General features: G+C 18.3%; 5 protein-coding genes across 5 annotated transcripts; 4 read left to right on the top strand and 1 right to left on the bottom strand.

Moving 5' to 3' along the window:
- Window positions 1–1,378: 1,378 nt before the first annotated feature.
- On the bottom strand, window positions 1,379–2,148 carry MKS88_000158 (uncharacterized protein; the record flags this gene model as incomplete). Its single annotated transcript, XM_067214626.1, has 2 exons — window positions 1,379–1,924; window positions 2,062–2,148. 2 exons carry the CDS (start codon window positions 2,146–2,148, stop codon window positions 1,379–1,381), a joined length of 633 nt encoding a protein of 210 aa, XP_067075891.1.
- Window positions 2,149–5,007: 2,859 nt separating this feature from the next.
- Window positions 5,008–5,778, top strand: MKS88_000157 (uncharacterized protein; the record flags this gene model as incomplete). The annotated part of the gene is made up of 2 exons (XM_067214616.1): window positions 5,008–5,094; window positions 5,233–5,778. 2 exons carry the CDS (start codon window positions 5,008–5,010, stop codon window positions 5,776–5,778), a joined length of 633 nt encoding a protein of 210 aa, XP_067075890.1.
- Window positions 5,779–9,489: 3,711 nt separating this feature from the next.
- Window positions 9,490–10,387, top strand: MKS88_000156 (uncharacterized protein; the record flags this gene model as incomplete). The annotated part of the gene is made up of 2 exons (XM_067214605.1): window positions 9,490–9,564; window positions 9,716–10,387. 2 exons carry the CDS (start codon window positions 9,490–9,492, stop codon window positions 10,385–10,387), a joined length of 747 nt encoding a protein of 248 aa, XP_067075889.1.
- A 1,415-nt stretch (window positions 10,388–11,802) lies between these two features.
- MKS88_000155 (uncharacterized protein) lies at window positions 11,803–12,909 on the top strand (the record flags this gene model as incomplete). The annotated part of the gene is made up of 2 exons (XM_067214594.1): window positions 11,803–11,829; window positions 12,259–12,909. 2 exons carry the CDS (start codon window positions 11,803–11,805, stop codon window positions 12,907–12,909), a joined length of 678 nt encoding a protein of 225 aa, XP_067075888.1.
- A 3,091-nt stretch (window positions 12,910–16,000) lies between these two features.
- On the top strand, window positions 16,001–16,951 carry MKS88_000154 (uncharacterized protein; the record flags this gene model as incomplete). The annotated part of the gene is made up of 2 exons (XM_067214583.1): window positions 16,001–16,087; window positions 16,214–16,951. 2 exons carry the CDS (start codon window positions 16,001–16,003, stop codon window positions 16,949–16,951), a joined length of 825 nt encoding a protein of 274 aa, XP_067075887.1.
- Between the last annotated feature and the right edge of the window lie 369 nt (window positions 16,952–17,320).

Below are 17,320 nucleotides of genomic sequence, written 5' to 3'. Positions count from 1 at the left end.
TTTTAGAATGATCTTTACTGTACAGAAATTTGTTCGTGTCCATTACTCTATTACTGCTAATAATTCTATTAAAACTTATCATTTCTGGATTCATTTGCAATTTTTCTTACAGTGACATATTTTTCATTTAACTATAGTATATAATTGGTACCTATTTTATCTTTTAATTTCCTATGGCTAAAAGATATTTAACAAATTCATAGTTGATACGGTTTTATATATAATTATTCAATATAATGTTAATCAAAAAAAAAAAAAAAAGATTACTAAATTAGGCCATCATAAAATTAATGATTCATTAAATATATATAACAAGTAGAACTAATATAAGTAAAATAAGATATTTTATTTACTAAATATTTTGCTTTTTTTTTTATGTATATATGTTATTAAGCGAACTCATTCAAAACCAACTAAAAAAAAAAAATTGTATGTTATATTATATAATACAAAGTAATATTAAATATATAATGTATGTAATAATAATGTGTAAATTTTAATAATATTAATAAGACAATTAAAGTTTATATCACAATAAAATTGTTAATAAAAAGAAAAAAGCTCTTTAAATTTATATACTACTATAAAATATCCTAAAAATAATCTACGCCTTTTTATACTTTTATAAAGTTTTAAGTATTAATTAAACAAATTATTTCATCATAATAAAAAAACATCAAAAAAAAAAAAAATTATTAAAAGTAATTACCATATATATTATTTTAAAATTATCACATAACATAATTTGTTATGTTTCAATGGTTTCGTTTTTGAAAATTTATTTTTAGCTTACGCAAAGTATCTTTATATTACATTTCAATGTAGACATAAAAAATTAACTCTTTGGAACCTAAAATTAATTAGTTTTTTTTATTTAAACAAAATAAAAGATATAACTATATAACTACATTCAAATTTCTTGAATTTTCATATTAATCAAAAGACACATTTACTTTTAATTTGATACAAATATTACACTATTTTAATTACCTCAACAAATATTCATTTAGTTGAGTACAAGATAGAAAATCATGAACACTATATTTTAGAGTAAAAATAAAAATTCACACATGATGTCAACAAAATAATATAAACTGTTATTTTCTATATTAATTTTTAAGCACATATAGTATTTTTCATAAAAATATAGTTATATACAAAAATATATACGTAAAACACAACAATTTATTAAGGATTAAAAATAATGTAATAAGCAAAAAAAAAGAAATTATAATATTCAAATCAACAAAGCAAATAGTAGCGTTTATTTTTTTTATTGCATATCAAAATGGTCAGCTAAGAGAAGAAGCATTGTTTAAATATAAGCAATTAAATTCATACTTATTATTTGTGTATATAAAATGGGAACTTATAGATATTAATCTTTATATAAGTCTACTTTACGGAACGAAGGATATGCCGTATTATATATATCAGCTTTTATACGTGTTAACTTTATATATGTTTGAAATTTTTTGTAAAAATAAAACATACTTAATATAACTATATACATGAATATCACACATCCTAGATGTGATAAATATAATCTACCAGATAACTCTACATCTTTTAAATAATTTAATTTTTTTAAAACAATTAGTAGTATTCCAAGTAGTATATGGACGCTAGCTAAAACACAAATCTGAAATACTTTTTTTTTCATATTTTTTCTTAAATACTTAAAATCAGCATTTGCCATATAACTAACTAAATTTTTATAATATATTTTGTCTAGCCTTTTATTTTTTACTGTGATTCCCGTTTTAGTATTAGATGATTCCATTTTTTTGTATTCTCCATTATTTTTTATTTCCTTCTTTATACATTTAATATTTGAATGTTTTTCCTTTTTATGTGCCGCCATTATTCGACACAATCTCACATCTAATTTTATAATAAATTTAGAATTATCATATGTGGATCTCTGATAAGGGCTCGAAAAAAAAAAAATATATTTGTCATTTAAAGAAATATGTAATATTTTGCTTAAAAAAAGAATTAATAAATATAAAATTTGAAAAATATGGAAAATATAAATATAATTAAATAATATAATCATACCATATCATCCTTAAAATGACATATCCAAAATAAAAGGATAAATACCGCAGTTTTAATTAATAAATATTGCACAAAATTTTGCTCCATGATACATATTCTTGATATTTGAATATATTCAGAATGAAAAATAATTAGCAATTCTGTAATATACACCAAATATAGAAAGATGCTACTTTCAATATTTTAATTTTGTTTCAACATTTTTTATATTTTCATAAATTCTCACTAAAATGTGAGGATAATATATTGCATAGTATAAAAAAATTTAATTTAAAAAAATAACTTAAAATATTTATCATTATGTTTTTTATAATAAAGTACCTCCAATTCTAATAATCTAATTCGAATTTTAACTTAAATATCCAAAATATAAAAATTAATTATTTAGCACTACAGTAATTATTAACGTATTATATGGAATAATGAAAAAATAAAATAAAAACATTTATTTCGGCATATTTTTAAATATTGTTTATATTTATCATATCAAAAATATATAATGTGGAGACTAAATAATAATATATATTAATGTTTTAATTATAAATTTAAAATATATATTGAACTACTCATGCTAATTTATACAAACTCTGTCATATAGTTGTTCACTCATATAATTGAGGGTAGTTAATATAAAATAATAATTAAAAATTAATATTTAAAAAAACAATTTTCCATTTTAAAAAACTACAGGTTATTCCGAAATAATTATATTTAAATTAATATATGCATAAAATATAATATATTATTCTAAATATTTTTTTTCGTAATACATAATATCTGAAAATTTTTATAATATAAAAAGTTTAAACAATAATAATTATTTTTTTATCATAAATATATAAAATATATTGTTCATTTTTTGGAATACATTTTAATAATATTCAATAATATATTATGAATTTATTAATTCACAATAATTTTACAAAATATTCATCAAACAAAAATTAATATTTATATTTATGTATATAAAAATAAATATATCTTAAAATAAATTAATAATCCACTGCATGCAGTAACAATAATTTCAGAAATATTTCATTCTGTATATATCTAAAAATAAAATTTATATATATTATTTTTTGTGTTAATGTACATAATAAAATAATAATAAGCTCAACAAAAATTATCATTAATTATTTTTTATTATGAAAAACGTTCGACAAATTCATAGTTAATTACTTGGTTCCTTATATAAACATACTATGACTAAAATATTTAAAAAAAAATAAATTCAAAATCAAGTTAATATTGTTTATGGAAATTCATTTAGTAAATATAATAATGTAAATCCTAATATTATTGTTCATTATTATAAACAATACGAGTAAAATGTTTAATATATAATAAGAACAAAATATTTTTTCAATAATACATGAAAAACTTCGTAGTTTCTTAAAAAAAATTAATAAACAAAAAAATAAAAAGAATACGATTACATTTAAGCTACAATATATGAATTACAAAAATAATAACAATCTCCTCCTCCCAAAACCAAAAAAAACAAACAAAAACCCAAAAAAAAAAAAAAAAACGCGGAGAGGAGAGGAAAAGAGAGAGATTGTTATTATTTTTGTAATTCATATATTGTAGCTTAAATGTAATCGTATTCTTTTTATTTTTTTGTTTATTAATTTTTTTTAAGAAACTACGAAGTTTTTCATGTATTATTGAAAAAATATTTTGTTCTTATTATATATTAAACATTTTACTCGTATTGTTTATAATAATGAACAATAATATTAGGATTTACATTATTATATTTACTAAATGAATTTCCATAAACAATATTAACTTGATTTTGAATTTATTTTTTTTTAAATATTTTAGTCATAGTATGTTTATATAAGGAACCAAGTAATTAACTATGAATTTGTCGAACGTTTTTCATAATAAAAAATAATTAATGATAATTTTTGTTGAGCTTATTATTATTTTATTATGTACATTAACACAAAAAATAATATATATAAATTTTATTTTTAGATATATACAGAATGAAATATTTCTGAAATTATTGTTACTGCATGCAGTGGATTATTAATTTATTTTAAGATATATTTATTTTTATATACATAAATATAAATATTAATTTTTGTTTGATGAATATTTTGTAAAATTATTGTGAATTAATAAATTCATAATATATTATTGAATATTATTAAAATGTATTCCAAAAAATGAACAATATATTTTATATATTTATGATAAAAAAATAATTATTATTGTTTAAACTTTTTATATTATAAAAATTTTCAGATATTATGTATTACGAAAAAAAATATTTAGAATAATATATTATATTTTATGCATATATTAATTTAAATATAATTATTTCGGAATAACCTGTAGTTTTTTAAAATGGAAAATTGTTTTTTTAAATATTAATTTTTAATTATTATTTTATATTAACTACCCTCAATTATATGAGTGAACAACTATATGACAGAGTTTGTATAAATTAGCATGAGTAGTTCAATATATATTTTAAATTTATAATTAAAACATTAATATATATTATTATTTAGTCTCCACATTATATATTTTTGATATGATAAATATAAACAATATTTAAAAATATGCCGAAATAAATGTTTTTATTTTATTTTTTCATTATTCCATATAATACGTTAATAATTACTGTAGTGCTAAATAATTAATTTTTATATTTTGGATATTTAAGTTAAAATTCGAATTAGATTATTAGAATTGGAGGTACTTTATTATAAAAAACATAATGATAAATATTTTAAGTTATTTTTTTAAATTAAATTTTTTTATACTATGCAATATATTATCCTCACATTTTAGTGAGAATTTATGAAAATATAAAAAATGTTGAAACAAAATTAAAATATTGAAAGTAGCATCTTTCTATATTTGGTGTATATTACAGAATTGCTAATTATTTTTCATTCTGAATATATTCAAATATCAAGAATATGTATCATGGAGCAAAATTTTGTGCAATATTTATTAATTAAAACTGCGGTATTTATCCTTTTATTTTGGATATGTCATTTTAAGGATGATATGGTATGATTATATTATTTAATTATATTTATATTTTCCATATTTTTCAAATTTTATATTTATTAATTCTTTTTTTAAGCAAAATATTACATATTTCTTTAAATGACAAATATATTTTTTTTTTTTTCGAGCCCTTATCAGAGATCCACATATGATAATTCTAAATTTATTATAAAATTAGATGTGAGATTGTGTCGAATAATGGCGGCACATAAAAAGGAAAAACATTCAAATATTAAATGTATAAAGAAGGAAATAAAAAATAATGGAGAATACAAAAAAATGGAATCATCTAATACTAAAACGGGAATCACAGTAAAAAATAAAAGGCTAGACAAAATATATTATAAAAATTTAGTTAGTTATATGGCAAATGCTGATTTTAAGTATTTAAGAAAAAATATGAAAAAAAAAGTATTTCAGATTTGTGTTTTAGCTAGCGTCCATATACTACTTGGAATACTACTAATTGTTTTAAAAAAATTAAATTATTTAAAAGATGTAGAGTTATCTGGTAGATTATATTTATCACATCTAGGATGTGTGATATTCATGTATATAGTTATATTAAGTATGTTTTATTTTTACAAAAAATTTCAAACATATATAAAGTTAACACGTATAAAAGCTGATATATATAATACGGCATATCCTTCGTTCCGTAAAGTAGACTTATATAAAGATTAATATCTATAAGTTCCCATTTTATATACACAAATAATAAGTATGAATTTAATTGCTTATATTTAAACAATGCTTCTTCTCTTAGCTGACCATTTTGATATGCAATAAAAAAAATAAACGCTACTATTTGCTTTGTTGATTTGAATATTATAATTTCTTTTTTTTTGCTTATTACATTATTTTTAATCCTTAATAAATTGTTGTGTTTTACGTATATATTTTTGTATATAACTATATTTTTATGAAAAATACTATATGTGCTTAAAAATTAATATAGAAAATAACAGTTTATATTATTTTGTTGACATCATGTGTGAATTTTTATTTTTACTCTAAAATATAGTGTTCATGATTTTCTATCTTGTACTCAACTAAATGAATATTTGTTGAGGTAATTAAAATAGTGTAATATTTGTATCAAATTAAAAGTAAATGTGTCTTTTGATTAATATGAAAATTCAAGAAATTTGAATGTAGTTATATAGTTATATCTTTTATTTTGTTTAAATAAAAAAAACTAATTAATTTTAGGTTCCAAAGAGTTAATTTTTTATGTCTACATTGAAATGTAATATAAAGATACTTTGCGTAAGCTAAAAATAAATTTTCAAAAACGAAACCATTGAAACATAACAAATTATGTTATGTGATAATTTTAAAATAATATATATGGTAATTACTTTTAATAATTTTTTTTTTTTTTGATGTTTTTTTATTATGATGAAATAATTTGTTTAATTAATACTTAAAACTTTATAAAAGTATAAAAAGGCGTAGATTATTTTTAGGATATTTTATAGTAGTATATAAATTTAAAGAGCTTTTTTCTTTTTATTAACAATTTTATTGTGATATAAACTTTAATTGTCTTATTAATATTATTAAAATTTACACATTATTATTACATACATTATATATTTAATATTACTTTGTATTATATAATATAACATACAATTTTTTTTTTTTAGTTGGTTTTGAATGAGTTCGCTTAATAACATATATACATAAAAAAAAAAGCAAAATATTTAGTAAATAAAATATCTTATTTTACTTATATTAGTTCTACTTGTTATATATATTTAATGAATCATTAATTTTATGATGGCCTAATTTAGTAATCTTTTTTTTTTTTTTTTTGATTAACATTATATTGAATAATTATATATAAAACCGTATCAACTATGAATTTGTTAAATATCTTTTAGCCATAGGAAATTAAAAGATAAAATAGGTACCAATTATATACTATAGTTAAATGAAAAATATGTCACTGTAAGAAAAATTGCAAATGAATCCAGAAATGATAAGTTTTAATAGAATTATTAGCAGTAATAGAGTAATGGACACGAACAAATTTCTGTACAGTAAAGATCATTCTAAAAATGTTACTTAAAGAAACAGTAATATAATAACATTTTCAATTTAAATATATATGGTATGACATCATATTATTTTAAACTAAATTATAAAATAAAAAAAGCATATACTCCACCGTTATATAATATTAATAACAATATATATTAGAAAAAACATGAACTACTATTATAAAGTTTTTAATTAATATAAATGAATACTATAAATGATACCGTATTAAAAAGATGTAAAAACATTAATGGATTAATATATACATACATATATATATATATATATATATATTAATTAAAATATATTCCTATATACAAAAAATACATATAAATAAATATTTATAAATTGAACCTATTAATGTGTGATAAATCCATTTATTCAATGGAAGAATATTTATTTACCTAAAAATTGAAATTTTTTTATAGATGATATTTCCATTTAGATGAAAATGTATAATTAATTATGACTGATATAAATGTTTTTAATAAATATATCATTAAAAATAAAATTTAGCAGAAAAAGGAATAATCCTAAAAATGTCAAACCATATACTTGACATGATAATTTAAAAACTATTGATTAGATAAAAGATAATAGTTTTATCTAACTTCTTTGATTAAGTAATCTGAATAAGATATAGTATTAATAAATAAGGTAATACGTTATATTTTGTATATAAATTAAAATATGCAATATATGATAACGTAAGAATCTCTCGAAAGTGTAGGACTAATTATCTTACTAATATTCATTATAAATATATTTATAACAAATTTATACATTATATAAATATGAAATCACGAAATACATAAATATCTTATTTTAATACTGTTTTTCTTAGAGTAATACTATATATTGCGCTTATAATTAAATTATTTTTTTTATATTGTTTTTATATAAACTATTTTTTTTAAGGAGATTAAATTAATTAAAAAAATTAGTAACAATTTATTATTTATATTATTAAAATAATATATTTAATATTTAATAATTTCATAATTAACTCAAGACTATAAGTGAAAAAAACAGAAACAAATAAAAATATTGATATACACATATATGTAATTTTCTAAGCATATTTCAATATAGCGTCTCATTTATTTTATATACATTACATAAATAATGGTTATACTTAAATATGTTAATTTGGGTATAATTTATTTATAAATTAATAAAAAATAATTACCAAATTTTTTCCTTTTTCAAAATTTTCGGGAAAAAAATTAATATATTAAAAATTTTTATAAGTCTTATTATATAATATACTATATAATAACTTATAGAACGTTTTAAATGTAAATTATTATACATTTTTTTTTTACGTTATATATTTTTGGAATTTCCCATTGAATTATCTAAATTACTAAGAAGAATTTTTTGCTAAATACGTTTTTACATTTTTTTATTAACGCTAATATTTCCGCAGAATTTTTAAATATATAAAATTTTAATAAAACTAAAACATTTATAAATATCTGAATTATCACAGTTAATGCATGCATTATTGGTAATGATAAATAAAATACATTTTTTTAAATTATATATAAATTACTGTATATTTCTTTTATTAATATGTTACAAATGTTTAAATTTAGCAATTTGGATTGTGTTATTTAAATACCAAAATTTTGTATCTGAATTACATCTTACAATCATATTTTTACGAAAAGAATGTTTAAGCTTTTTACATATGCAAAGGCATTTATCATATATTGGATCATAATTTATACGATAAAAAAAAATTTGTATTTTTTTATTTTTTCTTTACATTTCTGTCATTGTAATTATATTATATATGTGAAATTTACGTTTTTTAAATAAAAAATAATGCTTAGAAAAAAAAATATGTAAAAATTACTTATGTTATTTACAGGATATTTATCATAAAAATAATAATTATATTAATGTTATGTGATAATATATTTATTCTTATCACATAAACTGTTTTGTTTTATATATAAATTAAAATCATAAGGAAACCAAAAATTTATTTTATTTTTTTTGAAATGTATTAACAAGGAAATTTAGTATTACTCTGTTAAGAAGCTAAAATGTAAATATATTTTTAACATTTATTAATAAAATTAGGGCTACTAAAAATTATTATAATTAATGTTTATTTTTTAATATGTAAATTTATTGAAATATTTACTAAAATTTTTTTTATATTATTTTTTTTTTAAATTTCTATTTTTATTTTTTTTTTTTCTGAATTTATTACTCTTTCAATGCATAAAATCAGATAACAAAGGAGATGAAAAAATATTTTTATTACGATTTTGTAAATATATAGTAAATTATTTGCATGTTTAAAGACATTGAACAAAATAATTTTGGAATGAATATAAAATGATATCTTTTATTTTAGTTAAAAATATTATATTTATATTTTTTGTTTGGATATATTATTATTTCTGTGATGCGGTATAAATATAACATTGCAGAAAATTTTTTCCATATTTTATGATGATTCATGTTATATATACACATATATCAACTGAAACAAAATATTTACTTTGTGCGTAGAAAAATATATCAAACTATAAAAAATTAAAACATTTTATTTTCCTTGTAGCATAACTTTGGTCAAATTTTAGGTATGAAAACTATTCAAAATATATCATTATATTCAAGAACATATAGATTATTATCAAAATTTAACAATGAAAAAATAAAGGTTTTATTAGAACGTAACTTCCCTAGAAATGGATATAACGATATGAAAAAAAAAAAAAAAAATTGTCAATTAAAAAATTATGGTAATAATACTGGAGCGGAATACGATGGAAAGAGCAGAACTAAAAATAAATGTAATTCAGGATTTGAGGAAAAAAAGTTACTGAGGAAGGGAATATATATATTATGTAAACCATTTGTAGAAATAGATAAAATATTTGAAAAATTAATTTATAAAGGATTTATTGCAATATATGAATATAGGAAATGTACAGATTCTATCCAAAAAAAAAATTTTAAATTTTCAGCGTGTAAAAGTGCTGTTTTAACTTTTGCTCTACCATCAATAATTTTTTTTACAGTACTTTCATTACTTTTGTTAGTTTGTCCTCCACTAGGTAATCTAGTGTTGGGGAAAAATAGTCAATCTTTTCAACAATTTATGACAAAATCTGGAATGCAAGCTTTTTTATTGTCGTTATTTATAATAAGTATCACCATGGTAATTTATATACTGGTAAAATTTATAAATTATGTAATAGAAGTAGGGGGAGATGAAATAAAAAACTAGTTATAATGAATACATTGGTTTCCGAAAATTTTTGTTTTTGTACATAATTAAGATTTACTATTCGCTTAATGAAATTATGAATTAAATTTTTTTTTTTGTTTTGTTTGCATTATTATATTAAACTAGCTAGATATCATGCACTTATACATAACTATAAAAATGTACATATTTATTATTTACACTATTTATAGTGTTTCGATATTTTTTTTTCCATGATAATGTATACTTTTGAAGGAATTTAATACTTTCATTTGGTGCAATTACATAAATGTATATACATATGAAAGCATGAAATAAAAAAATTATTATCTTATTTTATGCAGTGTTCCAGAGTAATATGTGTTATATATTATATTAAATATTATTATAATTCTTTTCTCTTATTTTCAATTAATAATTTTTTAGAAAAGTAACTTAATTAGATATATTAGTACCAATTAATTATTTATAATTAAAATAATTTATTTAATATATAATATTTTTATAATTAGTTGAAGTTATCAAATGCAAAAATTAGGAATGGATGAAAATGTTGGGATATTAGTTTTTCTTCTTTTACTTATAACATTATTAAAAAAGATATTTTATATAGCTTGAACTAGTTTCTCTAAACTTATTTAATGTATAATTATATTATATTGGAATTTATTTTTATATTTCATAATTGGTAAGAATATTTTTTAATTAAATTTACTTTTATATTTTTCTTTTCTCTTATTTTTTTTAATATTATTATTTTTATATAACTTATAAATTTGCAATATTTTAACAAGAAATAAAAAATTATATAAGTGAACTCATATAGTGTATTAACTTTTAACAATAATAAATAATATATATATTTTATAATTATATAAAAATTATCATGTAATACTAATAATAAAATGGCGAAAACCTATAAAACAGATAATTTTTAGTTTTCTTCTTAAAATGCAAAAGTTTGTATGTTAATTCAATCCTCCAATGAAACATCTACAATAAAAATGCATGAACATTATAAAAATTCAAGTATATATCAGATGCAACTTTATAATTTTTACTATAACAAAAATATGTAGTTTTTTCTTTTTTTTTCAGGATATTACAGGAATTATATTCTATATAGTAATTTAAGATCTTTTAATAAGTGCGCAAAACTACGTTTATTTATACGAATCTAGACACTTCAATTGCTATATTTCCGATGTATGTTAATGTGATCATTTATATAGCGGATTTTTTATATTTTATATATAAAACGAAAATTTTAAGAATCGGAGAAATCTTTTTTTTTTTTCTTAAGATAATTAACAGCAGCATTTAATATTTGCTTAATAAGACGAATCAGAATAATGTATATATATATTAGTAGATTTAGCAATAAAATTAGTTCTACCACATTTATTTTAATTGAAGATTTTTTATAAATAAATTCAATGGAGTTATTTAGAAATGCCTTTATAGTGTTGACATTTCTCTATTATTTATATTTGTGCTTTATTTAAAAAATTTGATACAATTTGAGGAAAATAAACATGATAAATTAAAATAACAAATGAATAGAGAATATTTTTCAACGACGTTTCTCGAATATGAAGCCTATTATCTTACATATATAAATATATTATAACACTTAATCATGAAAAAATGAAGGGGAATAGTTACTATTTTATTTCCATTAAAATCATAATATTTATCATTTTTAATTTTACTTACTCTTATATTAATAATTTGGTATCACTATTACATCTCATATAATTTCCTTTATATTTTTAATATGTCACGTTATATATATATGCATATATATACATATGTATTTAACGGAAATTTTTCTTTAAGTGTAAGAAAATATATCACATTATATACAACATGAATATTTTTTTTTTCTGTAGTGTAATTCTGATAAATCTTTAAACTATAGAACCTGTATACGTAGCATATTAAATTCAAGAAATAATAGAATATTATCAAAAGTTAAGAATAAAACAATCAATTTGGGATTCAAATATAAATTAGACCTAAAGAAAAATCATTATTTAGAAAATAAGAAATACGTCGGTGAATCAGATTGTGGTGAAAGAAATGCATCCAAAAAAAAATATAGTTCAAAATTTGCAGACAAAGCATTAGTTAAGAAATATATGTCTTTTATATATAAGCCACATACAGCAATAGATACTTTTTTTGAAAAATTATTATACAGGGTATTTTGTACTATATATAAATATAGGAAATGTACAGATCATACGCAGAAAAAAAGTTTAAAACGTTCTGTATTTATAAAAACAGCTTTGTTATTTTCTCTACCTGCAATACTTTTTTTAACAGCAACCGTACTATATATTTTATCTCAGTTTTTCTCTGACACTTGGAAGGAACTTATACCGATTGATGAGACAAGCAATTTTTTAAATTATGTACGTGATAAATCACAGTTCATTGGACTATTATTATCTATTTTAAGTGTTTCAATGGTTATTTATACTCTGGTAAAATTCTTAAAATATGTAATTGAAGTAAGGAGAAATGAATTTAAAGCTTAGTTATAATGAATATTATGCTTTAAGAAAATGTGTTTTTCATTTAAGTATTGAACTATGCTTAGTGATTAAGAAAATTATATTCTTAAAAGAATCTCTTGTTTAACTAAAAAATATTATGATTACATCTAGATTATATAAAAATATATATTGAAACAAAAGTGTAAAAAACAAAAAATTTATTAATATAATAAATATTTATGATAGTTTTTTGTTTTTATATTTCTGTTCATCTTATAATGTGTTGCTGTAAGGTAATTTAGTACTCTGATTTAGCAGATGTATACATATATGTGCATATATAAATATAATATGCTTAATAAAAATGTGAATGTAAATTTTTCCGTATTCATAATATAATGTCTTTTATATGTAAAATTATATTTGTACAAGTTATATGTAAATAATTATAATAATAAATAAAAGCTTAATTAATTTAATGTATAGAATTTCAATTTTCCCAACTTCATTTATGTAGTGAGGCGATTTATATTTTTAACAGTCGTATATTTTGAGATTTTTTTTATGGTTATATGTGATTATTTGATGATGTTTTAAAATATTTTTATTGAGTATTACTTTTGATTTAAATATATAATGAAGTTTTTCATTTAAGAAAGCTTAAATCTTATTTTGTTATTAGTGAATGTCAATATTTTAATTAAATTATAACTAAACAAATAATGTTAGTTGAAATTAGTATTATAAGAAACATATATATAAAATACTCTTTCGTATTAACATATAATTATTAGTTCTTTAGACTTTTTTGTATAGCTTACGTGTGATATTATAAATATATACAATTATAATTTTACTATTAAGAATAAAATATTTATAAAACATTAACCATTTTAAAATTGAAGCTTTATAATTAAGTGAAGAGTTCAAAACAATATTACCATTTTATTGACTTAGGTAATTGTTATATATAAAACCTTTTTATAAACATTAATTAGATATATATAAGAAAAGAAAACTATACATATATGTTTTTAAGAAAATTCTGTGAATATAATTAGGGAATTAGTATTAGCCTGATATTGGATTGTATTATATAACAATTACGTATTTTGCTCTGTCTAACAGAATAACTACTTTAATAAAAATAAATGATATATTATTAATGACATTCATTTATCAATTAAATAAAATGTGAATAAGTTTTAATTATAAATGCATTATTTTTCTTAACATAATTATATATGAATAATTACTTAAGCATATGTGCTACTTGAAACTTTTTTTCTATATATTCATTTACATCATCAATAAGAAGAATTTATATAGAAAATCATATAGAATTTACATTAATCAAAATTTTTTTTGAAATATGTTATTAGCCTCTTTTTAATAATATAGTATTAAGTAAAAGAAAATCAATCTTATATATATAGGTTTGTTCTTATAAAGGATATGGACCATTTATTAGTGCTATAAAAGTTAATGTACATTCGTTAAAATATTAAAATATTTTTATATATCATATAATAAAATGAGAATATATAACATCAATTTTGATTGAATTTATTTATAAGCTTTCAACTATATTACACGATAATTTTTTAAATGCGCTATTATACAAATTAAAGCTAAACAACTAATTAAGATTAACATTTGAATCATAAATTATTCGGTATATACAAATGAAATAATTTTATTTATCCTATGAAAAATATGAAAGTTTTCCTATTTATTTCAAAATATATTCGGACATAAATATCTTGAGGTATATATTTCGAAATATGTGCACAAAATTGAATGAATTCTTAATAAAAATTTTAAGATTTTTTAATTTTTATTTTCTTAGGTAATGTTAAAAGTAAAATATTTTATTAGGTTATATAGTTATATGTAAATGATACATAAATGTAGTTATCAGTTTGTATATATATTAATATTATATTGTAGTAAATGTTTATAATTTATTTTTACAATTATAATTTATAGTAGATACATGCGTTGGAAAATATTAATTTTATTTATTATAATAAATTGCCAATAAATGGAACAGTAGTCTTATATATTATATTATTTTTACACTACGTAATTGTTTATTTATTTCTCCTTTCAATAAATTACTTAAAAATATATAATTAAATGTATTCATAACAAAAAAGGGTATCATGAATATTCATAATGGAAATGACTAAGATATTATTTAAATTTTATTATTATAATATTGATATATTTTAGACAAAGATAAATATTTATTTTTACTATATTAATTCTTCTTATAAAAATTTATATTTAATTGAATGCATGATACTAAATAGAAGAATTTAAAAATATTTCATTTAAATTAATAGCAAAAATTAAAAATAAGTAATTTTCAAAAATGATTACAAAAAAATAAATTACAATAATTTATTTACCTTTTTAAATATATTTTTCTATAGATTATATAAGGTGTTATAAATTTTATAATTTAAATACATCTTATACCATAAAAATGTTCGTATATTTAATTATTACTTAAAGATTTCCTTATAATTTATATATCAAAAAAAATTCGTTTTCTTCATTTAATGAAACAATTATTATATTTTTATAATATTTTTTAACAATAACAAGTTCTTCAAAATTAGAATGTTAATAATATTAGAAATATTAATGGAAATACATATTTAATATTAGTTTTTATTTTATTAATATATATAACACTACATTATCCTTATTCTCTACTCTTTATATTCCATAAAACCTCAATATGCAGAAATAGTAAAAAATAAAATGTATCTATTTTTTTATTTTATCTTGAAAATAACTAATAACGAATTATATAATTATTCTGCTAAATTCAATAATTTATGATATAAATTTAGAATATTTATTAATGGATTCAATTTATATTATTTTAATAAATTTTTTTTTATAAATATCATAATGATAAAAAGACTGTAGTTTATTTGTAATGCTATTTTACCTATCTGTTGTAAACAAAATTATAGTTACATACATTTTATTATGATTTTACGAAAAAATAAATAAAAAGAAATTAAATAGAAAATAGTAGTGTTCTTTATCATTCATCGAATATTTTATTGTTACGTTTTTTCTTTCCTAATATATTACCATTTTAAATTTCTATAACATGGAGCATAAAATTAATTTGCTATTATTTATTAAAATTTCTACTTTTATCCTTTTAATTTGCATATGTCATTTTTACTATGATGTTGTATGATAACATTATTTAAGGATATATGTATTAATTATATTTTTCATGTTTCATTTTTATTAATATATTTATTAGTATGAGATTATTCATTTTATTAAATGATAAATTTTGTTTTTATTTTTACAGAGTACATATAGCAAATATCTGGTTGAATTCTACAGTTATCGAAGAAAATTATATACAAGAAATTATCGTTTACTTGTAAAATATAAGCAATATAAGGATTCAAGTACTGTGTGTTTAAGAGAAGAGATACAAAATAGTGGAATTAAGAAAAAGGAAGATAAATATTATAATGATAAGGAGAGATTGGAAAAAAATAAACAATCAAATGGAAGTTTATCAAAGATTTCAGGAGGTCATAAATTAGCTATACGAAATAGATCTTGTATATTTGAGACAAAAAAATATTCCTTTTTAGAAAAAAAAATATTTAAAGAACTTGATTATGAAGATTTTCTGAAAAACACCAGATCAATTAGTGAAAAGCTTTACAAAAAAATAATACGTAAAAAATGCATATCACGATTTTCTGTACCTTTACTGTTGTTATTATTAACCACAACAATACCTATGTTGCATTTATCATTAATAAAAATTTTTTCTGAAACTGACGGTTTGTTGTGGCTATTTGGATTAAAGTTCTCGTCATTGTTGTCTAGTATAAAAGGATTTAGCACATCATGGTTAGACATATCATGGCTTAGCTTGTCATCGTTGACAAAGGAAACATTATCAAGTATAATTAATGTTTTAATATATGCTCTACCTTTCATTATATTAGGTGTCATATGCGTATACCTGACAATTTTTTACCATAAAAAAGTTAAAAAATACGAAAAACTTAAGTTCAGGAAAAGATAAAATTAATAGTAAGAAATATGTTAATATGTGTATAAACGCCTTTAATATAAAACAATGTCTGTTTTGCATTTATATATATATTATTTATCATACGCATAATTCTTTATACATTATGCACGACCATACATATATGTATCTTTTTAAATCATAACTATAAAAAATTATAGCTTTACTTTTTCTATAAATTTCAATATATGAAGTTTTTTAATTCTCACTCTAATATATCATATCTGTATAATAAAATACACTTGAAATAATATATATATTTATGTATTCAAATTGATTTCTATAAAATATATTTTTTTTCTTTACAATGAAATTAATATATCATAATTCTTAAAAATTTTTAAAAATGTGGTAATTTGTATT

The sequence above is a fragment of the Plasmodium brasilianum genome (assembly GCF_023973825.1).
Source record: "Plasmodium brasilianum strain Bolivian I chromosome Unknown PB_00_03, whole genome shotgun sequence".
Classification (NCBI taxonomy): Eukaryota; Apicomplexa; class Aconoidasida; order Haemosporida; family Plasmodiidae; genus Plasmodium; species Plasmodium brasilianum.
Note: the sequence above shows the minus strand (reverse complement) of the source record. Positions and strands in the feature narration are given on the sequence as shown.